The sequence below is a fragment of the Lipophrys pholis genome (genome assembly GCF_963383615.2).
Source record: "Lipophrys pholis genome assembly, chromosome: 5".
Classification (NCBI taxonomy): Eukaryota; Metazoa; Chordata; class Actinopteri; order Blenniiformes; family Blenniidae; genus Lipophrys; species Lipophrys pholis.
The window spans coordinates 6,112,359-6,140,010 of NC_137628.1; the positions used below are offsets into that span (position 1 = coordinate 6,112,359).

Genomic DNA, 27,652 nt, shown 5'->3' on the forward strand with positions numbered 1-27,652 from the left:
CACATGGAGAACATGCAGATTGAATTAATAGTGTTTTTTTAAATGAAGAACAGGTTTTTACCTGGTTTTCTTCTTCGTGACAGTATTTAGTTTCCGACTCCAAACAAACAATACAAGCTCACAAATGTGTGTACGTGTGTACACACGCCCCTCGCCTTCCACCCAGCGAACTCCACCAAAAACAAAACATTTCATTACATTTCAGAACAAGGAGTTTCTTACTTTCACTCAACAAGTTGAATCGGTACTTTTGCTTTTACAAAAGTCTTTTTTTTTCTTTTTTGTAATCACTACTGCCTCTTAAGTAAGAAAAAAATTAAAATTTCTCAGTCAAATATTAAAATTATTGGTCACAAAAATTCAGATTGAGAATATTAAACTGTTAACGATTGAAGAACATCACAACCCAACAAGTTGTGAATTAAACTTGTTTGAGGAAAAAAGTACAAAAAATATCTTGATTACTGTAATATGAATCTGTCATTCATTTCTAAATGTACTAGTAGCTTCCCAACTGTTGAAGGGATTTTTAATCTGTGAAAAAGAATTTCAGAAAATCACAAAAAGACCCAGTGAGGGAATCAATCAACCTGGTGACTTGGTGAAGGCATGTTACATCCTGGACAGGCAAACACATTTAGAAACATCAATTCACCTCAAAGTGCAAGTTTTTACAGTGTGTGAGGAAACTGTAGTACCTGGAAGAAGAACACATGCACAGGGAGAACATGCAAACCCAGAAGGTTTCCCTTTGCTCGATCTTGAATAAGAAACCAAATCAGCAACAAGTCAGACCAAATGTTGTTCTTTCATTCAGCCAGTAGATGGCAGCAGTATGTACAGAGACAAGAGGATAGGCTGCACACACACACACACACACACACACACACACACACACACACACACACACACACACACACACACACACACACACACACACACACACACACACACACACACACACACACACACACACACACACACACACACAGAGCTGTGGCCAGACTGCAACTAAGTGGATGTGACAGATATTCTCATGTTAGCTGCCGGCAGTGACATTGTGGGAAATACAGTTAGATTGTGCAGGGTGTGTGTGTGTGTGTGTGTGTGTGTGTGTGTGTGTGTGTGTGTGTGTGTGTGTGTGTGTGTGTGTGTGTGTGTGTGTACTGTCTATGTTGTGCTTTCACAGTGTGTATGTCTTTTACTTTTTCAGTTCATACTGTGTGTGTGTGTGTGTGTGTGTGTGTGTGTGTGTGTGTGTGTGTGTGTGTGTGTGTGTGTGTGTGTGTTCAGGGTGTATCTTCTGTGATTGTAGTCGGAGATCAGCTCCAGCGTCCTAAAACCCAGAGATTGATTTGGATGAATAATCACGCACGCACGCACGCACGCACGCACGCACGCACGCACGCACGCACGCACGCACGCACGCACGCACGCACGCACACACGCACACACGCACACACGCACACACACACACACACACACACACACACACACACACACACTCTAGCTTGAAGCTGTGTGTGGTTTAGTATTTTCTTTCTTTCCTCCACCCCGGACAGGAGATTTAGCAGCTTTGTGTTTGTTGTTGTGAGGATGGCGTGATGGAGTGACTCTTTGCTGTCTGAATCTTTCTGCATGCAGACGGTTTGCCGTGGCAGTGACAGCTTTGCCATTTCTGCTCCGTCTCTTGTTTTTTAAAGCGCCCTCCTCCTCCTCAGGTAAAGACAGAGACGGGCGGAGAGCGAGGGAAAGAGGAGGAGGTGGTATCAAAATGCCAAGAAGGAAGACGACGTCTTCCACCCTCCACTCCTCTGCTCCTCTCCCTCCTCTTCCTCTTCCTCTTCCTCCGCCCCGGCCTCCTCTTCGCTCCCGCCGTAAATCCAAGTCGCCCTCGTCCCGCTCCCACGCCACCCCAAAACGAGCCTTGGACTTGGACAGGATCGATGCCAGCTCCGACCCAGAAGACCCCCGGCAGCCTCCTCACAGGGGGTCCCGGGGCTCGGAGCTGGACAGGAAGTGGGAGGGCGTGGCCTTGGAGCTGCGCTGCCGCGGCGGCAGGATGCGGTCGGCCGTGTACCAGACCTCAGACCTGCCCTCCATGGTGAGGGCGAAACGGCAGTCGGAGCGCGGCGAGGTCAAAGGTCAACTAGAGCGCAATAAGCTGAAAGCCACGTTTGTGTGAGGACGTCTGGCCGACTCGAGCCTCGTCCGGCCCGCGGCGGCTTCGTCTCCGCAGCAGCTGAAGCATCGTCTCAGTTTCAAGTGGAGGCAAAGGGCCCGGTGTCAACAAGCGTGCAGCTGCTCCCCGACTCCCGTCGGAGCACCGCTATTAGAGGCCGGCAGGCTGAGATTAATCAAAGCTGTGTCCCAATTCCACACTGTGTGCTCACACGCCGCGCCGAGCAGCAGTACAGTTACTCGAGTAACTCAATAACTCTGCTCCACTGCATTATTCCGCCTCCACCATGTTCTCCCTGCGCTTGTTACACCCAAAAGAAGCATCCTGGTTTTTCCCTCTTTGAAAGTCTTCATGGCTTTAATCAGCAGTAAGAAGAAACACTGACATGGCTCAAACATGCAGACTCCTCTGCTTTAAGTGGAGATAATTGTTCTCCAGTTGGTTTTAACGTAAAGAAGAGAAGGAGGGATGTACCAGACGGAGGTGAAGCGGAAATTACTCCCAGTTATTTGAGCTAATTGCTTCACACACACTGTGGACACACAACAAACGCACGATGTGCACAAAAAGACACACCCAACACACAGTGCATACAAACACACACACATATATGCTGTGAACACACAATAAACACACTGTGAATACACTACAAACTCACACACACACACACACACACTGCAGAGTCAAAGAATCAGCGAAATCCGTTTATTCAAAAGCTGCAACATGTAAACTTGAACACACACACACACACACACACACACACACACACACACACACACACACACACACACACACACACACACACACACACACACACACACACACACACACACACACACACACACACACACACACACACACACACACACACACACACTACTGTATGTGTGAACAGTGTGTGTTCATAGTGCATGCGTGTTGTGGGTTCTGTGTGTGTGTGTGTGTGTGTGTGTGTGTGTGTGTGTGTGTGTGTGTGTGTGTGTGTGTGTGTGTGTGTGTGTGTGTGTGTGTGTGTGTGTGTGTGTTCAAGTTTACATGTTGCAGCTTTTGAATAAACGGATTTCGCTGATTCTTTGACTCTGCAGTGAACATGAGCAGCAGCAGTGATAAACTGAGTCAGATTATTGGCTATGACGAGGATTAAAGGTTACACGGTGTAGAACTGGGACGCAGCCAGTATGGACTGGAATTTTGCACTTTTTTTCCTTTTTTTTTTCAATTGAAGGAGGACTCAAGCGACGTGTTGCTCTTCAGTAAAGTCGTGGCACTTTGAAATGAGCGAAAAACCATGAGTATTAGCATCTTCAAAATCTGGATTTCTGGGGTAAAATACATCATATAATAAAAGATTTCAATGGTAAATTGAGGTCACTTGAGTTTATCCTCGGATTCCATCACACCGCTTGTTTAAGTGCAGCTGGAGGAAGATTGAACCTCCACATGGACCTTGTAGCTCGGATGACTGACCTCTGGAATAACTCACTTAATAGACGAATGGACCTCAGGATGAGAGCAGTCGTGTCACTGTGATTACAAATCCTTCAACATCGTGTCCCGCTGACTGGAGAGAGTTGTAACATTTGACATTTCTGTCAATATCGCAAAAATACTAACTCATCCCATAAATCTGCTATGCAATGGTTCAGTTTCGAACACAGGGAGTGAAATTTTAACATATGAAAGTCGGATTTTGAACGTAAAACCTGACATTGATAACTTCTTATTGAACTTTTAGTTTCTAAAAAATTGGCCGGCCATGTTTCAGTTTTTTGTCTCCAATGACGATTGAACTAAAGAGGTGTTGATTTAGTAATAAAACGTGAGACAGTCAGTACCTCAGCGTCACTGTAGGGGGCAGTGCTGAGCACGCGGGGTTCTAGGAAACAAGCTGGTAAGTTTTACTGGTTCGAATCCTGACTGCCATGAACCTGCAGCAGCTGGACCACAATTCAAGGTAAGCTCATGTGTTCATGTGTTCACACAGTGCTGCAAATCACCGATTCACTCCATGGGAAAAGTACAGGAAAAAGAAACAACTAAAAATGAGCTTCTCTGACCTCGAATACTCATAACCAATCAGGTTACTTCTTTTCTCTTAAGAAAGATTTACACCACGTAATCCCCTTCAATACTTTAAAATTCTACGATTTCTACCAAACTAACCAAACTTGCTGACCTGCATTTGTGCAGCCAATATTCTTATAACAGTAAATTAGCATTTATATGTAAGATACATTTCAAGATCATATTTTTAATTATAGAAAATATACATTGTTTGGTGATTGTTAATGTGTCCTGGTAAGTAATCTTCTTTCTTGTCCTTCTGACAATGTGGGTGAAAAGTAATAGTGTATCTTTTTTTCACAAGAGTTTTACTTTTACTTGAGTGCAACGATTACAGTTGCAGCTGCCCTCCTTTCTAATCATTTATTTCGCCAATTGCGGCGGATTTCCAAAGGAATTCACTCATCTTGCGTCCTAATTGGAGTTATTCTTGAGCCAGATTAAAGTCCGACAGAGTTGAAGCTCCACAGATCAGCATTAAGGCGGCATGAATCCCACTTTAACACCCGGCTGGGAGGAGAGAGAGAGAGAGCAGAGAGAGAGAGAGAGAGAGAGAGAGAGAGAGAGAGAGAGAGAGAGAGAGAGAGAGAGAGAGAGAGAGAGAGAGAGAGACAGAGTTCCTGGAGTGAAGTGAAAGGTGCGCCAGTAATGCGCTCTTTTTTTAATCGAATTAGTCGCATAAACAACAACGAGCCTGACGCGCGATGGCAACCGGACTCGTTTGGCACAACAGAGAGCGACTGAAGCCTGGTGGGCTGTAAAGGCTATTTTGAAAAGCCCCCCCCCCCCCACCACACACACACACACACACACACACACACACACACACACACACACACACACACACACACACACACACACACACACACACACACACACACACAGCTGCTCGGAACCATGACAGAAGATGACGGATACAGTTGTCGCGGAGGGACAAGTCAAATTTAGAGATGGAAAAAAGGTTAATAACCCAACTTTTCTTGTTCATTTGATACTTTAAAACGCACCTCAGTTTATTCGTACCAACGCCGGGAATATATTGAGTGAATTATTGTTTCTTTTGCAAACTTCTCCACAGTGGAAGACGCGCTGGGTCGTACTTCGGAAGCCCTCTCCAGTCGCAGGTAAGTTCTCTTGGATCTGATCAAATCTTAAAATTTTCCCATTTTCACAATGAACACAAACACCACTTTATTCTCAGACATCTCCCATTACTAATCCCCGCTAATGTCCTGCTGTATAACCAATTATATGGTGCCAATCTGTCTCTTGGCTGTGCGCCATAACGCAACGTGTGCGTCGACGCACGTGGATGTTGCAAAATACATCAATCGATCCGGAGAAAATCCACTAAACTGAACCCCGAGGTGATATAAAACGGCACAGACATGAGATCACCCCTGTTTGCACCTTTCAAATCAACAGTCTGGGACTGAAATTGCCTTCAAATGTGAGGTTAATTACACGAAAGCCTTCCATCCAAAAACGCATAAACCTTGACATTGCCTCAGTCCAGCAGAGGTTCCCCTTGAAAGCTTGGCAAGGGGGGGGGGGGGGGGGCTAGTGCTTCACTTGAGATGCTGTGAGGACAGATTTTGAGCCTGTCAGCATACAAAAACATATGGCCTGGAGGGCTACTGCTGTGTCCTTGAAGAAACTGGCAAGAGTGGCGAGAATAATGTCAAGCAACTCTGCCCTGTGTGTGTGTGTGTGTGTGTGTGTGTGTGTGTGTGTGTGTGTGTGTGTGTGTGTGTGTGTGTGTGTGTGTGTGTGTGTGTGTGTGTGTGTGTGTGTGTGTGTGTGTGTGTGTGTGTGTGTGAGTGAGTGTGTGTGTGTGCAAGCCTTGACTTTCATCATCAGCTGTGCCAGTGGATCAGTTCATTGTTTCAGGCTCTGTTGTGACAGCTGTGGCTCCACAGTCAGACAGGCATGCAGCGAGGGATCACAGAAAGTGACACTTTTCTTATTCAGTTATTAAAGACAACATTTACTTTTGTGTCTGCTGGTCTGTAAAGTGCAACCCCATCGCTGTGTGTTTATGTGTGTGTGTGTGTGTGTGTGCACCCCAGACTGCCTGTCTTTGCTGGTGTACAAGGAGAAGAAGAAATGGAAGGAGAAAGGCGGCGGCCACAAGGAGAGGCTGAATGTGACGCTGGAGGTACGTTCCGCTTGATAACGGCTCATCGGTGGTTTGACTTCACACACTTTCAGTCCTCCTTCTGCTTCAGAGTCATCAACTCTGAACCACTGAGAATCAGGACTTTATTTTGAAAGGTAGTGCCTAAACATCTAAATAAGTAGTTACCTGATAGAGTAATGCATCGATAATCATCATGACACTAGTTGACAATAGTTGCGGGAATACAAGTTTTTCTCCACTCAACTGATCCTTTTATTTTGTTATCAAACCTAAAAATGTTATGAACTGATGATGAGACAGATTGATTAAGCATTTTAAGCAAATTCAGCATTCACGCAACTGCACTAGGGCTGAACGATTTTTCCCCCTCAATATTGTGATTGCAATTTAATATGCGATTATTTTTTCAAGGTCCTCTTCTCGTGTATTTTTCTACAAACACAAGCAATAAATCAATTTGTATTATAATAAACAATATCAGATTTATTATACATAAATTGTTCTTTCTTATAGGCGAGGCTTATGTTAAGATAAAGTCAAATGAAGCATGTATTAATATGAAAGACAGTTTATTTATCTTCTTCTTCAATTACAGTTGTAAACTTACTAAGTACTGTGACTTGCAGTCCGTTGTGCTTCTCGAAGCCCTAAACCCAGGCTTGGTCACTATACTAATGCAGGGCTGGACATTAAGGATTTTGAGCAGTTTGCTCATCTACATTGCAGTAGGAAAGCACCGATCCACGTTTTTTCACTTCCGATCCGATGCCGATACTTAAATTTAAATATCTGCTGATACAATTCTGATAGCAGAGCTTTGTTTGCTTTAATATTATTATTATCATCATTGTTGACTTTAAATGAGGCTGTAATAAACTCCTCTCTACAGTAATGTATGAATTGTACAAATGTATGCATGTATTCTGTCAAAAGACAACTTGAGGTTAGTATCAGAACAGAAAAAGAAGCAGTACAAACTACTTTTTGTTCCATTTGGACAATGTGGGGGTCTGGGTGACGTCATCATCTCATAATAAACTAGTTCTATCTTTCAAACCTCAGAATCACTTTATAAATTCCTGGGGAAATAATTTAGCGACGCAGCACAAACAGCAGTGCTTCCAGCTCGAACGCAACACAAATGATTGGGACTATTTTCAGGGAGTTTAGCGCGGAGTAGGACGCAGCTTCACGGAGGTGTGAATCGCCTGCTACAGCGGAGGAGCGAGCTGATCATTGTTTTGATGCTGCGGTCAGTGACGTTTTCCTCGGCGAGCTGGAGTTTTAAAACGGTGACGTCTGTTGACAAAGCGACGGCCTCGCTGTACAACTGCTTTGCAAACATCCACGTTGCTGTGTTGCTTTGTGGTGTTGTGAGCATAATAATCCGTCCAAACAGCAACATGTTGTCATGAAAAGTTGGATAGCACAGTGCTACTTCCCTAGCCTGCTCGCTGGCTGCAAACTCATTCATTCATTCATTCATTTTCTTCCACTTATCCGTTTCTGGGTCACGGGGGTGTCAGTCTGAGCACTGTCACCCAGATCGCATTGCACCATTTAACCTTCCTGCAGGTGGTGAGCCACAGGAAGGTGGCGCCCGGCGTGGGACACGAACCCACTACCCTGAGATTGTGAGTCTCATGCTCTACCAACTGAGCTAGCCGGGGGCTGCAAACTGTGGAATGGATTTCCTGACTCATTCCTCCTCGTCTCATTGAGACCCGCCTCCCTTCAGGAAATCCAGTCCACAGTTTGCAGCAGCAGGGAAACACTGGTGGAGTCATTTCAGTAACCGTGAAGCAGACGAGGCTTCATGGATCAGAAATCTCCGCAGGTTGGATCAGAAATTTCCGATGCGTGAATTACGTTGATATCGGATCCCGGATTGAATCGGCTCCAACCCTAAAAACCACTAGCCCGTTCTGGCAAGGTGGGCCGATGACACGCGCAGGACTCGCAAGTCGTCACGTGACCAGATCACGTGAGCAGTCAAATCGCAGCACTTACGATTAGAAAATCCCGTTTTATCATATCGCGATATTATCGCAAATGCAATTAATCATTTAGCCCTAAACTGCACACTGGGAAACTTACCAGTTGGGAATATGTTCCCATATGTTCGCTCCACTCGTAGTGTGTTTAATGAACATGTCCGCTGCTCCTCCAGGGGATCTGCGGCGTGGAGCCGGGCCCCGGGTATGATGGAGTCTCCTACACCCTCTCCATCCTCTGCCTGCTGCACACGCTGGTCCTCGGCTTCAGCAGCAGGGACGCCATGCTGGCCTGGGACGCCCGCATCCGCTACAGCCTGGGAGAAGGTCAGTGGGAGCGAGTCACAGTCATCAGCTCAGGAAATAACATAGAATTATAGTTATTTTCTATTCTATTCTCATATGAGGCGTTTGGTCTCCAGGTTGTGGCCCGTTTGTCCTTAAAGTTGGATTAAAAAGTCCACAGTGAGCCATCATTTTATTCACATATTTCAAAACTTAAAGACCCGTCTTTTTAACCATTTATTTAATAATCTTTTGCCTATTGTATATAACTATTCATGTAACTCACTCTTAATTCTCTTTTAGCTTTTTGTTTTTTCATTCATTTATTGCCTCATCTTAGTATTTTTCCATCGTGTTATTTTTTTTTTCTTTGAATCTTTGGTTTGATCCTTTGTTTTTTTTTTATTTTGAAGTCAGTATAGTAAACTGCCCTTTGCTCATGTTTCGACTCCACCATATATATATATTTTTGGAAAGGCTCATTTAACCAAATCCTTTGAGCTTCAAGGAATAAAAAGTTTGTCGATCACTTTAATCAGTTTGAATGACAGAAGATTTAATGGTCTTGAAAGGACATCAAATATTTCTTAAGCTCTTTTGACATTTCCAGGGAAAACAGCCTTTAATTCTGGGCGGCCTTTTCATTTTAAATCCAGATTAGGCTTGTTGAGAACAGCGACGAGTTTGAATGAGAATATTGGATCTGAGATTTAGGCGTCATGTATTCGGTTAATTGAAAAAAATAAATAAATAAAAAATGCAACAAGAGGAGATGTTTTTCACCCCCCGAGATGACATCTTAACACGTTGTCAGTAGGTTGAACTTTCACATGCCGAAGAAGTGCTGAAGCCTGAAAGTTGTCCGTTGAGTGTGACCTCAGCACAAAGTCCTCCGACGGCTGAAATGTGCAGCAGACTGTTCCACTCCGCCGTCATTTGTGCAGGTTAAGAGGAAAACATTGGGGTCAGTGGCGGAGAGACAGAGAAATTACCCTTTTCACAGACGGATATGACGGAGCTTCTGTCTGTGTCGGTGAAGTCTGCCGTGTCGCCTGCGGAGCTTTCTCCTTCTCACTGGAGAGTCGAGAGCAGAGGAAACTATAAAAGATTCTACGAGACACTGAATTCCTCTGATGTTGCTTTTTTTCCAGCTCATAGTTGCTGAAAGCTTGCTTCCTTTTGGTTTGCACTAATTCCTCACAGTCAGGGAGGAGACCCCGCTTTGATGGAGTTTGCGTGTGTTGAGCTTTTTTATTTATTTTCTTTCTCCAACTTCCTTCTGAAATCCGGAGACACGATCGTGTCGGCTGATTTGTTATTCGTGTGAGTCGTGATTGGAGGCGATAGTTTGTTTCTCCGTGATGGACTGTAATGAGCTCACACCCTGAGGGGCTGATCCACTGAAGGTGTGCAGGATTGCATCGGACAGACGTGCAAAATAAGCGACATTAAGGGGTTATCGCGTTTGCCTTCATGAATATGAAACGTCAGACGCGTCTGTCAGATCACACGGAATGCTGGGAGGACTTTATGCCAGCTGATTAATGAAAATATGTGATTCACTACATCTGAAAATGCTTGTATTGTTTGATTACATCACTCTTTGATAAGTTTGCTGATGTGTTGCAATTTGCAGACGTTATAGTAAGATGTTTTTGTTTGTCTTTTTTGCCCTATTGGGATTTATTTCTTTTTTGTTTAGTCACTTTCATTGTGTGTTTGTGTGGGCGCAGCGCTCCATCCTGTCTGTCCTTTTAAAAGGCAAAGGAATGTTTGAATGCAGACACTGAATTAGTTGTCCGGTGCTTTCTGATGGAGGCTGCGTGTTCTCCCTCGGCCACTCAGGATAATCGAAATCCCATCGTTTTTGGTTCAGAAAACCTTTTTAACGGCAAAATATTGAAGATTATGTCCATTTCCACAGAAACACTGAAAACAATGTAATTTTCTGAGGAAGTCTCATGCACACGTGCGCAGAGAACATTATAAACATTAGGGGCTGCGGCTCATTGGACATCTCCTCATGTCCACATGTTGAAGTGTCCTTGAGCAAGACGCTGCGTCCCAATAGATGGATTGAGCTTCTTGCATGGCCGCCGCCTCCTCTGCCGTGTGAATGTGAGTAACAGTGTAAAGAGCTTGAGGGACCGGTCACACGTCGGAAAAATGCTATACAAGAGAAATACTTTAACCGTGTACCATTAACAATGGGAGGACACGGACATTCCTGTGGACAGACGACCAAGTTAGATTGTTATTAAAGTGACTGTCAACTATAAAACTACCAAGTCCCAGGAGAACATTGACTGGGAGTCATGACGCTCTGGAGGCAAACGTTGTTCTGATTGTCCACCTACTGAGCATGTGCAGAAGGACTAGTGACTCCGGCCGAGGTGTGCATGACTTTCAGCATTACTTCAGAAGATGTTCGGGCCGCGACCCAGTAAAGTTGGACTGATTTGCATAATAGGGCAAATCATTCAAACTGTTATGTGTCATTCTCTCCGCTTCAGCCCTCTTCGCACCACGAAGTTAAAACCCCTCGTGCTTCTTCTGGCTTTAATAAAAAGATTCATGTCAAACTTAAACCTTGAATCTTCTGGAAAATTATTCTCCTTCTAATTAAACATGCTTTTCACGCCGGGCCTTATTGAAATGAAATGTTCCCTGAACTGTCCCGGATTTGAAAGAATTTGCTTAAATTTTATAATTTTATTTCCGATTTTTTTTTTCCAAAGCATAGCTGCGAGTTGAAATAAGTTATTTATTTATTTTTTTGTTGTACTGCCGCAGACGGCACTGTCAGTTCTCTCAAAGTCTCACCTGCAGGACTGTTTCCAGACTCACGTCCTGCTGCTGGTTCATATCAAGCATTACCTCTGTCACACTGCTTTCACTCCTTCACGGAGAGTTCGCACGAGAGCCCCTCGAGCCCTCTGCCTTTTAATCCTTTGGTTTCAATCTGTCTTATAGTTTTCTGTTTTGTTGTCTTCTCCTCAGTTTGTCTTGACTAGTTCAACCTTGAAGTGCTGATTCATGCTTTTCTTTCCTTCTGGAGGTCACTACTGTTTTTGCAGAACACAGAAGTCTATTTCACGCCTGAAGTTTCCTCTGTAAAATGTTGAATAGCGTCTCCTCACTTCACCTTTTTGTATCTCCGAGTAATCATTTTCCACCTTCAAGACACAGTTTGGGTTACATAAGAACATTGTGCGGTGCGGCGTGTTTGTGGGGATTCAGCGCTTCGTCTATGTAGGGAGATGCTCACAGTGCTATTGATGCATCCTTAAAGGTTGATGTTGGATTTCTGGAGTTTCTTCCTGCGGTGGGAGACGCGCTTCATCAAGCCTCCATTTGCAGAACTAAAGAAAAGTCAATACTTCATTAGAAAATAATGTTTAGAGCCAGTTTTTATTATTAAAGATAGTTTGGTATATAGCTCAGAAGAAGCTAATATTTGTTTGGTTTGCGGTCCGGTGGAAAAATGCATCATCATCATCATATATTTGATTGTTGGTGGAGTGATGAAGGAAACACAGCGAGGCAGGAGTTTTTGTTCCCCAGCTGTTTTTATTGACAGCGCTTTACTACTTCAACCTTGGAGTCCTGATTCAAGCCCACATCTAGAAAAACTCAACCCTGTCTATCAATCGTACCTGCAGGCTTTATATACCTGCTGCCCGTCCCATAAGATCAAACCAATAATTATTGAATGAATGAATGAATATACTTTACTGTGAGCTGCTACAAATACACTTCACCCATACCAACAGCTCATCATGATTCTATAACCACCAACGTCCTAAAATAACAGACATCCAGGAAAACCAAAGAGTATATTGTGTATATAATATATATTATCCCCTCCAATCTGCCACACTTGGTACGTTCCATTCACTTCACCATAAAAGACTTGATGAGTCCCTTCTTCCTGTTTGGTGGTCAGACCTGGAACCTGCTGATGAGCTGGAGTGAAGATAAAGGCAGAACATCAGAGATTTTGTAAAACAAATGAACAAACGATAAGAACAAGGTTATGCAAGTTTCTTCGGTTTTTTGAGCCCAATAATTTCAATCAATGTAAAACTGATTACATTATATTTTACTTGCAATGAATCAACCAAAAGGTGGGCATGCCGGAGCAGCAGGTCGAAGCCTGGACTCTGTTACTGTCAGTCCAACACCAGAACCAGAACCTGAGCCTGAGGACAAACAGAACCTTCAACACGTCCGCAGGGCAGGGTTAACACTGTGAAAACATAGATACACTTATATGTACATTGCTTGTGTTGATCGTTCCTTCAGCTGCTTCTTTAGGGAACTCAACACATAATCTAGTGGTCCAAACGTGTATTGCAGGACTAAACATCCGACTTTATTTTGGCAAAACTTGAGATGGCATCCTGTCTCATTCAGATGATTAGTTTAGAGTATATTACTTTATCCACATTAAACTAGAAAGATGCATATTCTACATTTAAAATGTTAAAATATTTCATAAATTGTCAGCCTGTATACATCATTGCTCCATTTAGGTGATCGACCTTTAGATCCAAAGCAGTGACGCACAGTTTGCTTTGATATGGACTTTGTGTTTTGGATGTTTTTACGGTTATTTCATAACTCGTTCTATACGTAATCTGTTGATAATCTTAACTTTATAGTCTGTTTTAGCCTCTTCACCGTCTCTTTCCAAGGACCTGAGCTTTTACCTGACCTTAATGAGTCACCTGGTTTAATAATGGTTGGATAAAAATAGATGAATAAATCAATAAAAGCCTTCAGTTGTTCAGGTGGATTCTCCGCAGTCAGTTCAGTAACACCCCATGTTGGGCAAGTTCAATAAGTTTTACACTTGAATACACTTACTAGTTACTTCTAGTTTTGACACTGATTGAAAAGTCGTGAGAAAGAAGGAAATCTGCATCTTTGATGATGAAAACATCTGTTTTCATAAAACCAATTACTCCCGAAAACGACGATAATCTCAACATAAAGTCCATTTTAATGTTGCAAAATACAGTTAAAGGTCTAAACTTCTGTAGCTGTTGCATTTGTTTGCTGGTTTATTGAGCCTCTTGTTTCGATAAGTTTTAGCCCACGGGCCTTAGATTTGACATTTGTGACGTTGTGCCGACTTTGAACGGGATAAAACACAGTGAATCGTCAACACAGGACATCCAAATCGTCACACACTGTTCTGATCATCTCCACAGATTTATAAATGCCCCTCAGGACCACTGAGCAAACGCTTGAGTTCAGAATGCATTTCTAGGGATTGTCTTTGTGTGGTCTTTAAGCTGACCCCTGTTACTTTCGCCCTGAAATCTCTGTGACTTACTGTGGACGCCGTCTATTAGTGTCTTTTAAACAATTTTAAAGTCAGTAATCAGTGCAATTAACCCACCATTCATAGTATTCATACTGCATAGATAGTAACCTAATACAACTTGACTTGCTGTATAAAATATTCTGTTTTAATCTGTTAGACTCAATTGAACTAAACATCAAGAAATGCCTTTGGTTTTTCTTTAAATCTACTGATTCTAACTGTAAAGCCCAATTAATAGTCCACATCAAAAACACTGGAACTGCTCATTATGAATATCATTAAAAAGTTGCTTGGTTTTAATGTTTCGACTGTTTTTTGCTCTGCATCAGTCGAGTTCTTGTGTCTTTATTTGATGTTTTTGTCTGAGAAGTTGTAACGTTTCAGTTGTGTGAGGATGGAGGACGGCATGAAATCCGTACACTGTAAAAATGAAGCTTCCACATTCATAATTGTTGGAATGAATTGACCCTCATTTGATTCATAACTTCTCATCGACTCCTCACCCCTCCAAAAAAACGTGTTTTCTCTCTTTGTGCTGCAATTTGTATGTATAGCTTGCGGCTAGTTTTATACTTACACGCAGCACTTCTTATTATTCGCAGGCCTCGTGTCTGTATTTGAGCTTAAAGGCAGAGTTTAGACTGAGAGAAGGAGAAGCAGTCCTTGGCACTGAAATTATCCCATCTGCACAACGTGAGTGATGGCAAATTACAGGCAGCAGAGCTTAAAGAACGGCTTTATCATCGTTAACCACAGCCATCCTTTTATATTTGTGTTAATGTGTGTGTGTGTGTGTGTGTGTGTGTGTGTGTGTGTGTGTGTGTGTGTGTGAGTGATGCTGATGTACTTCAGTGCTTCACTTCTATCATGATTGATAATCTGTAGAATCAATGATCCGTCAAACTCTCCGTAAGCCTTCAGATCGCGGCGTGAACTCTTGTCGTCGTCTCTCCGCCTCAGTCCACAGGTTCAGTGTCAACGTGGAACCCGGGACGAAGCTGGAGAGCGGCTCCGCCTCCCTCCACCTGTGCAACAACCTGCTGGTGCTCAGCCGGGGCGTCCCGCCGCTCGTCGTCGGCCACTGGAAGCTGTCGGCGTTGAGACGATACGGCGCCGTCCCGAACGGCTTCGTGTTCGAGGGCGGGACTCGCTGTGGATTCTGTGAGTAACTTCAGGCCGGCGGCGATTCTGTCAGTGTCGATACTGTTGTTTGTGATGTTTTCACTGAGGATCACACTGCTTTAGAAACAGGAGCAAATGTGACGCAATCTGAAAAAAACCCACTTTAAATGTGATTTTTAAAAAACTTAAAAAAAAATTTTTTTAGCGCAACATGTCATATTATGTTATGTCAAATTCTAAAATAAAATACCGTAACATAAGAAATTGTAACATTATTATAACATGATTTACCCAGGTTAGAAAAAAAACATGAGCGCAAAATAAAATGTGACGACGTCTGGAGTTGGACATGATGGTGGAGGAAGTTATCAAACTAATATGAGGATAAAATCTACAAAATCAACTTTGTGGGGAAAAACCCCACAATTGACAAGAGAAGATGTTGATGAAGGAACAATGAAGACGAACAAAACTGATCATATCTTGTGGTCTACAAGATCATCGGTCCATCATGGAGCAAATGTGAACTCATCCACACAGAGTCTGAAAACCTACAGGGACAATCAATCATTTGTCAGGAGCAAAGGAGAGGAAAACCTGCTTTGGGTCTCACTGGATTCCAAAATCAACACATTAACGTGTGCGACATGAGCACTGTAGAACCCTGGAGTCGCTCTTGTTGTGTTGTTGGTTAGCAGGGTGACAGGGTGAGTGCAGGCTCATGACCATTTGGGCCTCTGACGTCACCGTTTCACCTTAAAGACCGAGAAGCGGAGCCAGTCTTCAGACCTTTACAGTCTGGAGGCTGGTTTGAAAAAAAACAAAACAGTTTTTAGCTCTCCAACAATAGCAGCTTTGTGCCGATGTGACGCCAATCTGATCACTATTTGTGTTCATACTTCATCTCAACCCGACTCCCTGTGAAAGAGGCACAAGAGACAGACGGCCTCACACACTCGTACAGGAAATTAAAAATCACCAACTCACCCAAATTGAGAGGAAACCAGAAAAACCTACACATGGAGAACATGCAAACTCCACATGGAATAAATTATTTAATGTAGTTGTTTATAGTCTGGAATAATCCCTGTTAGATAGTGCTCTGTGAGTGAAGCCTGCCTATATGCTCGTGCGCGTGCGCGTGCGTGCGTGCGTGCGTGTGTGTGTGTGTGTGTGTGTGTGTGTGTGTGTGCGCGCCAGGGTTCAGGTATCATCTGAATGTCCAGCTGATGGAGGCTTGAATGCAAAGAATGAGAGGCAGCTTTATGTTGTGTGTGTGTGTGTGTGTGTGTGTGTGTGTGTGTGTGTGTGTGTGTGTGTGTGTGTGTGTGTGTGTGTGTGTGTGTGTGTGTGTGTGTGTGTGTGTGTGTGTGTGTGTGTGTGTCAGGATGTTGTTCCAGGCTCCTCAAAATGTCTCCCTCTTTTCTTCACAGTAGAAGCGTTTTCCTCACCGTCGCCTCAATCAGAAACTAGAAGTTAGTTTTTCTTTGTGTGTGTGTGTGTGTGTGTGTGTGTGTGTGTGTGTGTGCGCGTGTGCACGTTTGCAGTGTGTGTCTGTCTGAGCGTGTACAGGAATAACCAGGAGGTCCACAAGGCTCTGGTTTCAGTGATGTGATGAGATGCGGCTATAAATACCAGCCTCCCTCTGTCGTTGGACACGCTGCCAATCAGCAGGTCCCCCGCTGCTCCTCGGCCAATCGCCGGCCCTCTCAGCCACCTCATCTGCATATTACCCAGCAGGCTGTGGGGCAGGAGGAGAGGGGCCCTCTTTAAGTGTGACAGGAGAAACAGACAGAAGGAGAGAAAGTGACATTCCTCGCGTGGGTGTGAAGTAAAACCAAGTGTTAGTTTACATTTTCACATGTTCATTTGTACTGAGTCCAGACGTGTGACGCTCACCAACACGAAGCAGGAATCTAAAGAGTGCTGACAAACCTTTGGACCTGCACGTAGATTTTAAAATTCACTCATTCGTTTATTTTTATTTATAGCGCCAAATACAACACAGTCACCTCAAGCAGCAGCAGCATACGTTTTGAGAACCTTTACATTTAATTCACCTTTTACAGAACTCAATATGAAGAACCGATCATTTATATTAGAAAAGGAATTTTACTATAATGTTAACCAAAGCGCCTCTCTGGCAGAAAGATTCAGCCTTCGGCGTGCATGCTTTCACTAATTCATCCACACAGTATTCATTTTAATGCTGATGAAGTTTTGAAAAAAGTAAAAGATTATCACTGCGTGCAATCTGGACCCACATTGGCCAAATGAAAAACCTGCAGTTAATCCTTTTAACAAGTAATCTGATTGGTAACTCTCCCGTCTATTCCAGGTTACGACACGTAGATTTTCAACATGTAGGAACAGTGCACGAATTAAAATCATGTTTATCCTCCATTTGTTCCAGATAACTACACTGTGGAAATAAATCCGTGCGGGTTTGGTTCGTTTGACACTTTTAGAAAAAAATATTCCATTAAATATAAAAGTATGTGTATGACGGGGTGTTTGCTGTCCTGCCATAAATCGATGCATAACTCCAAATCTCTCGCGAGCACTTCACGCGTGAGATTCACAAAACATCCACACACGTGGAGTTCAGAAGTTACTGCGATCTGCACGTTCTACTTTCCTCAAACTGATTCATTCCTCGTGATAAACTTCACAATTGGGAGTTACAGTGATCTCTACTGCAGCTGCAGAAAGAGTGATGACGGTATATCGATGACAGTCTTTGGTGGCGTTCTTAGTGTTTTATATAAAGTTGAATCATGATCACAGCCTCTCAAACAACCAGAGCGTGGAGTCAAGAAGATTCAGTATCTATTGAAGAAAAGCTCCTTTAAAACTCACTTTTACAGTCCTTTGAATTTCTTTCTACTCATCAGCCCCTTCGTAAACGTAATTTATTATTTTCTTTTATTGTAAAGCACTTGGTAAAAAGCTGTTGAACGAGATGCCCTTTACATAAAAGTTGATGATGAATTACAATAATAACTGTGTGTGAGTGTGTGTATGTATAAATTAGATTCTGTTCTATGAGCACACCTGGAAAAAACTGGAATAATTCATTTTTATCTGGGTTCTTTGCATGTAGAGTTTAATTGGTACTTTAACTTCCAGAAGTACCTGTACTTTTACTGGAGTTGAGCATGTGAGGACGTTTGGAGGAATGTGGTGCAAATACATGTGGAAGTTATTGTGATCACGTGGCTCATGAAAATGAATGTTTTTAACTCCACTCAAGCCAGCAGTGTTACCAAGTATAAGAACCGGAATCTGAATTGTTTATCACTGGTTTTCTCTTTTCCCACCTCGTCGTCCCACTGACACTTTGTCTTTACGTTTCCATCGTAGATTATCCCGCCGTCATCCGTGCAAATGTTGGAGAATCACACCGCTAAAGAGTCATAGTTCTTTATTACTTTGCGTTTTTAATTTTAAAATTTTTTTTTTTTATGTAGAATTCCTCTTTTCAACCTCTCAGCTGCCCTCATTTCCCTGGAGGCCTTTTTTTTTCCTCTTTTCGCCGTCGCGATGCTGCTGAACCCGGAGCTTTCGTTCTGCTGCAGCTGCATTGTGAAAGTCAGCTGCGTCTCAGATGATCCCATCTGTGGCGGCGGAGCCGAATGCAGGCGGCGACATGACGGGCCGTTTCTCCGCGGCAGCGGCATCGGTGCCTGGGCTTCTATTAGACGTGATAATGAGGCCGATGTGCCCTGTAATCGATGGCGTTTGGCGCCGAGCCCACGTCTTAGCGGGACAGATATTTTTTCTGGCTTATCGGGTCGACACGTGTTCCCCGTCGACCCCGCGGCACACAGGCTCTCGCGCGCCGTCCGTCGGTGCTCGTTTGCAGACGGGGGTAACAGATTGCTCCTCGGCGGCGTTCGGACGGCCACAGAGCTCCTCGTGATCTGGATAAAAAGCCATCCGAAGCTGACGTGCAGTGTCAGCAATCCGTCGTCCCAAAGCGGGCCCCGAACACACCGCTCTTGTAGGATGTTGACCCACGTGCGAACGTGCTCTTCTTGGCACGTTGTGCTCGCACTCTCTGAGGTATTCTCGCTCTCTGCGGTACCCCAGGGTTATTCTCGAGCTTTTTCATGTTCTCTAAGAGTGGGATCCAACTTTAGCAAGCGCTTTGTCAGGCGATCCGGAGGGTCAGCGGCCCTCAGAGGCTTCGCCGTCTCCGACTGTCTGCTTTTCGTTACAGTCTCTCCGCCCGGAAAACTTCTGAAACGGGGTGTGATTTTTTTTTTTTAATCAAATGTTACCCGTTAACTTGCTTTATCGTGTTCGCGGATGGAAACAAACAAGATCAACAGCAGTCCCACGCACACACAGAAAGAGTGAGTTATTTTCAGTAACATGCAGCTTTGCTTCGGTTACAAGGAGGGAAGATGAAGTTATGGACGTGATAAGGTCCATTCATGGGAAAATTAACAAATATCTTCAGAGGAAAACTATGAAGAGCTTATCTTAAAGAAGAGTTTTAGGGCCACTGAAGAAAAAAAAAAAAATTTGGAGGCTCAAAAAAAAAAAAAAACAACCTTCATGGAGTCGAAAATCAAAGTCGCCATTTTTTTTTTTTTTATGGTGGAAAATAAAGTGTTTTTTTTTACAAAGTCCGTCCATCCACATGCCAGTGCCTGTGACTGCTTCCTCAAAATGCATCGCAGGCGGTTTGATGAAGTGGTGAAAAGACGCTTCAGGACAGAATCTAGCTCATAAACACGGTGCAGTTATCATTTGTATCAGGACTAGAAGAGACGGAGCAGCCTGCTGCGTTGTTCCGTCGCGGAAGTTCGTCGAGTACGAAGGACAAAGGCACGGATCCCGGGCTGCTTATTTAAATGTGTTCTTATTAATCAAGGAAATCCTGTGTTAAATCACATGTCCATAAGCAGTAAACAACCCAATATAGTCAGAATGAAGTGATTTAAAGTGATTTCACATCTACGGGAAAATGATGAGGGATGGACAGACGTCTCTCCGTGGAAAAAAATAAATCTCAACTTTGATTTTTGACTTTTTCTGAAGTGCATGAAGGTTTTTTTTTTTTTAGCCTCCGAATGTTTTTTCTTCTTCAGTGGCCCTAAAACTCTTCCTTATTATCTAATTCCAACATATTCAATACTTATATTTTCAACCTTTGGATGCACAAAATGTGTCAAAACTGTTAATTTTCAATGTGATTTAAAGCCGGGAGTGTTTCTTTAAATTCATTTCATCGTATGATCGAATATTCCAAGTATTCCTTTAATATCTGGTATTTGATTAGTATGTGCATTTCTTTCTTTCTGTCCTTTACGTTAAGAAAAAAACAGGTTTTGTATTAATACATCAACTTTACACTCGTGTTGGAAATGATCCATTAATCTAGTGTGATTTCAATGACATGAATTCATATTATAACAATAATTTGCCTCAAATCGTGACTTTTGGGAGAAACCAATCACACGTTTATTTTTTAAAACATGTTTATTTGTCCTTATATCGTACGTTCAAATACTCCTGATGACACACACCATGACAACTGAACTGACTCGTATCGATAGTGTGACTATAATTGTGACCAAATAAACCAGAACTGATCATATTACTGGAGGTTAAACTTCACAGATGGCCGCTACATGTCTGTACAGGTTTTTTCTCTAAATGCACACGTCTTTGTCTTCTGCGTGTCGATTCAGTGTCGCTCACTGCCGTCTCGCATTTGTGCACGTTTCTGTGTGGAGTTTGCGTGTTCTCCCCCGTGCCTTTCTGTCCAGTTATTTCCAGGAGTCCCGTTTCTCTCTAAATTACGTGATTAACGCTGCGATAACTTTTCCTCCGTGACACCTGAGAAATACTCCCTGGAATAGCCCAGGATAAAAAGCTTCCTCGGGTTGGTGGCGAATGTTTTTCTATGAAGTAGAGAGTCGAACGAGCAGATTTTATCGCGTAGTTAAACGGCGTGGTACGGCTGCCGGCGGACGGTGATTTAGAGGGACCTGGTGTTTATTGTCCTCGCGGCGATGGCGTGCGGCGCGGCGAGGGAGGAAACCGCGGCGGGTCAGGGGGCGTACGCAAGATGAGATGTGCTTGCCGCGAGATTTTAACAGTTAATTCAGGTCCTGGTGCAGTTCTGCCGTGAGCCGGCGACACCTCCAGAGGTCGTAGTTCACCTCAGAGCGGCGTTTTTTTTTTTTTTCCCCACTCTTACACTTTACTGTGTGTGCAGAAGCTTTTATAACTCCTGCTTTTCACACTGTGTGTTTTCAGTCCACTCTTTATTACCAGCAGCAGAGTGTAAACTGTTGCGCCAATCAAGGGCACGCATCAGGATTCTTTTCTTTTTTTCTTTTTATCTTCTTGTATAAAACTCCCACCGTCTTCATAAGAAGCCATTCAGCAGCTAATTGAGCTAATTGGGATCCATTATGTTTAATACTCGGTAATGATTCAACTCCTTTCACTTGGTCAGGCTGAGAAGCTGCGCGGCGCTCTGCTGGTGTGTTTTTATTGTAGTGTCAACGTTTTAGCTGCGGAATTAAAACTCGTCTTTGTCGCTCATTTTTTAACTTTTTCTAAGTCAAACTAATAAAAGTAGCAATCTAATTTATATAAATACTGTGAACATGATTTATAAAAGATATATATATTAGCAGCAAACTTAGAAGAAGATGAATGTTTTCTCCTTTCCGAACCCGAGTAAGAGCCCACTTTGTGTTTTCCTCCCTGATGTGAGAGTCGGATGTTTCATGATTTTTTTTTTTTCTTCTCTCTTTTTCCTGCTGTTCTTGTCTTTTCGCTCACGCCTCCCTCCGTGTGGACTCCATCGGACAGCAGGAGCCGAATTGATGGACGTTTGACGTGACCTTTTAGGAGAAAAGCTCAAAGAGCGGCCTTGCTTTTACACCCGAATGACTATTGTTTGGCCTTGCTCAAGAAATTAGATTTTACCCCCAAGCGTCACTGTTTTACTACCGCTATTGTTCGTCACCGCACTGTTTACTCCAACAACGTCTTTGAGATATTCATCGTTTTTCCTTTACACACTGTGGGACCGATCTACTGAATCTCTGAGTCTATAAAAACCATGCAAATGTTCCAGATGAAGCAAAATGCTGGCAGGAGGTAATGTTAGATCAGAGGTGTCAAAACACAAGGCCTGTCGGCCAAAACGTACCGCAAGACCAGAATCTGGCCGCCAAGCCACCAAGACGATTAATTTTATGGCACTATTTTGTTGTTCCCAGTCTTAAACACTCCAATTCCTCATTTGAATTCTCACGTTTGAGTTTTATGTCACTCGTGATGTTGTTCTTAGTAAATCACACGTCTTTGGCTTGCGTTGTGCAGGCTCTTCGTGACAAAGTCTCTTTCCCCCCTGTTTCCCCCGCCTCCCGCAGGGGCTGGAGTTTTCTTCCTGTCCTGTTCAGACGGAGAGCAGATCAGTTTCCTGTTCGACTGCGTCGTGCGAGGCGTCACGCCCAGCAGGGCGCCACACGGCCTGCGGCCTAAACTGCCAGGTAAACGTCAACACGTGCAGACTTCAAGCAAAGCATCAGAAAAAAAACACAAAAAAACGAATCACATGAAAGAGAATATTTTCCCCAAGAGAGAATCTGCAAATCAGCCCCCCCTGCAGGGAACCATCAGTCCCGTTGGAATGCGACTCTCTGACTCCCGTTCTGAGGTTTACTGCCTGTTTATTGCTTTGTGTTTAGAACCTGTGCCGGGCTCCAACGGAAACGCCGCATGCTCGAGGCGCCAGGGGTCGCCCTGCAGATTAAAGGGTCGCGGCTTTGCGTGCGACTTCTTTGCCCTGGTAGCATCCTGCTAATTTCAAGGGCATTCGCTCTCCGTCGGTACGAGCTGGACGGGACACGTAGCGAGGACCTGACAGCTCCAGAATATGTCAGGAAGAGACGCAGAGACGGGCCTCAATTCGCCGCGATGACGTGCTTCCACACTCGTGATCAGTTGTAAACGTGATCAACATGTCAGGGCCGTACGATTTCTCGATGCGATTGAGATCAAGTCTGGTAAACAGTGTTTACATGGACGCCTGGAAATGCAAAATAGATGCGTTTTAATTTGAAACTTTGTCGTGTAAAAGGCTCCTCAGGGTTTTCCTGCTCTGATGTTGTTGTAATTGAATTTGAACGTGTCAAAGAAAACAGCCAAAAGACGCTTCCTGTTCTCGTTGAATTTGAATTCTCTAATAATGTACTATTATTCCAGTAATGTAATACTTTCCAATAACAGAACAAGAATATTGCCCATATTAAATTTGATAAAGCCAATGATGTAATAAAATATTTGAGCAAATACCGTAGTAACATTTTGCTTAATAATATGATAAAACATAACTATAATAAAAAATATGACATAATTTTCATCATCATCCTTTATCTTTTTTGCCGTTTTTGTGTGGTTTGCTCACAAAAAGCGGTACGGTGAATGGTGTAGTTATATTTATCCATTATGGGTTTTTTGTTGTTGTTTTTTTTTTTTATTCTATGGAGCCCCAGACCTGACATTTAAAATAAAACTTTAAATTGTGGCCACACGCTTTTATTTTGTGACCGTGAAATACTGATCACTGGTCTCACGAAATAGTAATCTGTGGCCATGAAATGCGAACGTTCGCTTGGCAGACGACGGGTTAAAGCTCAGCCGCAGAAAGAAAAACTTTTTTGCAGAGTCAAGAGTTGATCTGAAAATGTTTACTCAGACTCCGTTTTCCTGATCATTTCCAACATACTGATCAATACATTTCCCCCAGAATTATTTATGCCCTGCTGAGGTTTCAAACTGCTGAGGCCACAAATCAAGCCAGAAGTTGGAGGTCGGTCCTGACCCGGAGCCTCGCTGCAGCCAGCGAAGTCCCGTGGAGTCTTCCTCACAAACTCTCTTTCCTGTTTATTCGTTATTTCTGAGGGAAACTCGCTGCGCGCTGCTGAATCGGAGTCTCTCCTCATCAAACTTTCATTTTTGCACTTGGAGATGCGTATTGTTTACTTTCGATGTTTCTTGCTTTGCAGTATTGTGATCCTCTGCTCCTGGATTGTGTATTTCTGGGGCAAAGCAGCTGTAGATTATTTCCCCCCCCCAAAAAAATGAAGCAATAGAACGCAAACATTCATGAATATTTACCCAAAACATTACACAGAAATGTGGTTTTATAGAAATGCTGGAGGGCTCATTTAAATGCTGAATTTTCTTTTCGGCTATTTATTGCGTAAATTTACAAACACATCAGATATGTATAGTAAATGTCTTCGTATTTCAATAGTTTTATTTCTGCAAAAGTGTTTTGTTTGCTTCACTGGATCAAAGAAACTTAGGAAATGATACTGATATTATCCTTTTAATATGGATTTGTATTTTTGTATGTTTCCAGATGTCTGGAATGAATTAAATGATTAAATCTGTTTTCTTTTATACATTCTTGATGCATTTTAAATCAAATCATACTTAAGTTTATCCACAATATTTTCATCAACTTATTTAACTTTTTCTTAACAAATAGAAACTCCTAATACATTTTCCTCAATATTTTCACTCAGCTTTCACTCGAACTCCCCTTGATATTTATAGCCTACATCCGAAATAAAAGTCCTCGTTCATTGAATCGTATTTTCATGTATTTCAGCATTAAACCTCATTTCACCAAAAGACTTTTCTCTTACACTCACACTCATATTAAATATTCCTCATTGTGGTTCAGGATTGTTGACAGTTTTAGTGAAGACGAATGGAAAACATCCAGGTGAAAATGAGTGACTCCAGCCCGTGTCGGGGGGTCGGGGGGTCGTGACGGGGCCTCTGTAACCTCACCACATTCACGGCTGCCAACTCGCTAAAATTAGCACCGATCGGCCACGTTAGCAAATGTTAGCTGACACCTCAGAGAGCGCAGTGAAGGAACTTCAGCGGAGCTCAGGGCGGTCCAGAGGCCGAGAGTTAGAGCTTCGGTTGTTCACACCTTCACTCATACACACTCTGACCTACACACACACACACACACACTTTAATTCTCACTCACCTTCACAGATATGTATATACAGCAGGCATCGGGTGTGTAATTGGCCGGTTTTCCACTAAATCGAAGCTTCAATAGATGGTCGAGGCGCCTTCAGCGCCCTGAGGGAGATGTCACATTTACGAAGCGACAGTTCGACACACGCAGACACTCACAGACTCGCAGCTTCACCTTTGCGTGCCCTCTCCGTGGATAATCTTACCCAACATTCACCTTCTCAACTATTCGTCTAATATTTAATAAATAATAGAAATATCTTTGTGGTTGCCTGTGATGAATCCTCCTGTGCAGCTCAAACAGGAAGACGCTTCAGTTCTGCACAGAAAAAGACGATTAAAGCAGCATGAATAAAATCTCTTATATTTACCACCTTTGAATTTTTCAAAAAAAAAAATTTATTTGCATCATTCATTTTCTATAAAGCCCGTGAAGTGACTTCTGAAAGGAAAGTTTAAATTGTGTCCATGAATTACTATTTCATGGCATCAAATTACTATATCATGGCTTCATTATAGTCTTTCCTGCACACAAATTGCTATTTCATGGTCGTAAATCCCTATACCATGACCACATTATAGTATTTCGTGGCCAGAAATGATTAATTTGTGGCCTGAAATTGCTAATTCATGGCCAGAAAATAGTATTTCAGCATCAAGTTAGTATTATGTGGCTGCAAAATATAAATTTGTAGCCATAATTTCTGCTGCTAAGTTTATGGCTCTGTAAAACACAATGTATTTTCAGCATAATACAGCTTTTGCTGTAAATTTTGAAAAGTTTATCACCATTTCAGTCTGGAATAATAGAGCGTTTTATTCTCTTTGTGTAAAGATACAGAGAAGGCATAATTTCAATACATTAAATTTATAAGGCATCTTTGAGTAAAGAGTGTCCTCTATTTTTTGGGGGGGAAATCAAACTATCCTCACCAAAGTAAAACACAATATTTAATATGTAACAGTGTGGGACCTTGCAGCCTAACTCTTTATCGTTAACTCATTAAATTACTTTTTAAACGGTCAAATTCCAGATGACTATCTCAAAAGTACCTTGTTAACATCAGCATGTCTCAAGTATTTATAATAAATTCTTTAGCAATAGTCTAAAACTGAGCAGAATTGAATATAGTTCCTGATTTGTGGTTTAAAAATGTGCAACTGTGTTTTATTTAGAGTTTATAAATGCTCAATAACTACCTCTGACATTTACCTCTTATTTGTTTTCTTGGTAATGTTTATTTTAATACAATATCATAATTATTCATCACAATTATTCATCAGTGTCTGGTCATTAGGGGCAGGTGGGCTGAGCCCCACCTGGTGTCAGCAGAAAGGACTGCATGCAAAGTATGCTATTAATTCTTTAAGATTATCTACAATATTGTCTTGTCTGTGAATAAAACTTCCTCTTATATAGCACATAATTACTGTGTGAGGACTGTACTCCCTGGTTATTGGTCTCCTCTTGCGGTTTCAGGTTGTTTCCTCCTGATCCACACCGATGGTGCATTAGTGTAGCTCGCCCCTCTCTCACTATTCAGTGTGTATTGGATGCAGTAAAGTGAAAGTGCGCATGCTCAGGCTGTGGCTCCATTCATTCAGTTCACGTGATTTTGATGTCTAGTGGGGCTTGAAGCCCGAAGCCCCACTAACAACGTCATTTAGATGCTCAGAGCTGATTGGCTGGCGCTGATAGAGGCGGAGCTTCACAGAACCGGAGCCAGTCGTCACAAATACCAGCGTGTTAGCAGCTCAAGCTAACAAACAGTTAAGAATCAAAATATTAGGTTGATTATTCACGAGTACGAGTTTGAAACTCTTACTTTAGCGGAGAAAGTGAAGGTAACTAGTGGTAAACTTAATTACATGGTGAGCAAGAGTTTCTAAAAATCTCATGAAATCACATCTTCGCTGGTGGTTGAGTGGTTTAGCCTCCGCTATACAATTAGAAATGCCTGCTCGAAGTCCTGCCATCAAGTAAAACATTTTTTTTTTTTAATTGAATAATTTTTTCGATCGGATATCTCAAAAGTTCAACATTTTTTACGGGATCAGCATTGTTATCATGTTGTGGCTAAAAGGTTGTGCACCCACTTTACTTTGGAATTCAGTGGTGTCACTAGACCTGAAATAAAATCTTGCCCCACCAAGTATTTACATTTACTGAGTGTCATTATTAATCATAATTATTCATAATTTATTAAATTTCCAAAACATATCTATGCTCATGTGAGTACATCAAAATTTTATTGTGTCATGTTTTACCATCATTTACATACATTTTTAAAATCCACGTCTTCATGGTTTATTTTGAAGAAACATTAGGAAATTAGGAGTTTCTTAAAATATCTGATAAAGTCTTAAGAGATGACCTGAAGTAGAAAATTGTTGCTTTCATCACAACATTGAACTTGTTTAATTTCAGATTATTGTTATAGTTGAGACTCTTTTAATTTTGTATAAAAAAATGATTTGCTTGTGATCTTTTGGAC

At 42.6% G+C, this 27,652-nt stretch overlaps 1 protein-coding gene across 1 annotated transcript in view; it reads left to right on the forward strand.

Annotated features, from left to right (window-relative positions):
* Positions 1–5,125: 5,125 nt before the first annotated feature.
* The window catches only part of dok7b (docking protein 7b), a gene marked incomplete at its 3' end in the record, with an annotated part of 31,323 nt that continues 8,796 nt past the window's right edge, over positions 5,126–27,652 (forward strand). Inside the window, exons 1-6 of the mRNA XM_080463588.1 lie at positions 5,126–5,207; positions 5,325–5,370; positions 6,316–6,404; positions 8,557–8,707; positions 14,958–15,158; positions 22,523–22,642. Coding sequence (XP_080319714.1) covers positions 5,154–5,207; positions 5,325–5,370; positions 6,316–6,404; positions 8,557–8,707; positions 14,958–15,158; positions 22,523–22,642 — 661 coding nt within the window. The 5' untranslated portion in view covers positions 5,126–5,153. The remainder of the gene's footprint in view (positions 5,208–5,324; positions 5,371–6,315; positions 6,405–8,556; positions 8,708–14,957; positions 15,159–22,522; positions 22,643–27,652) is intronic.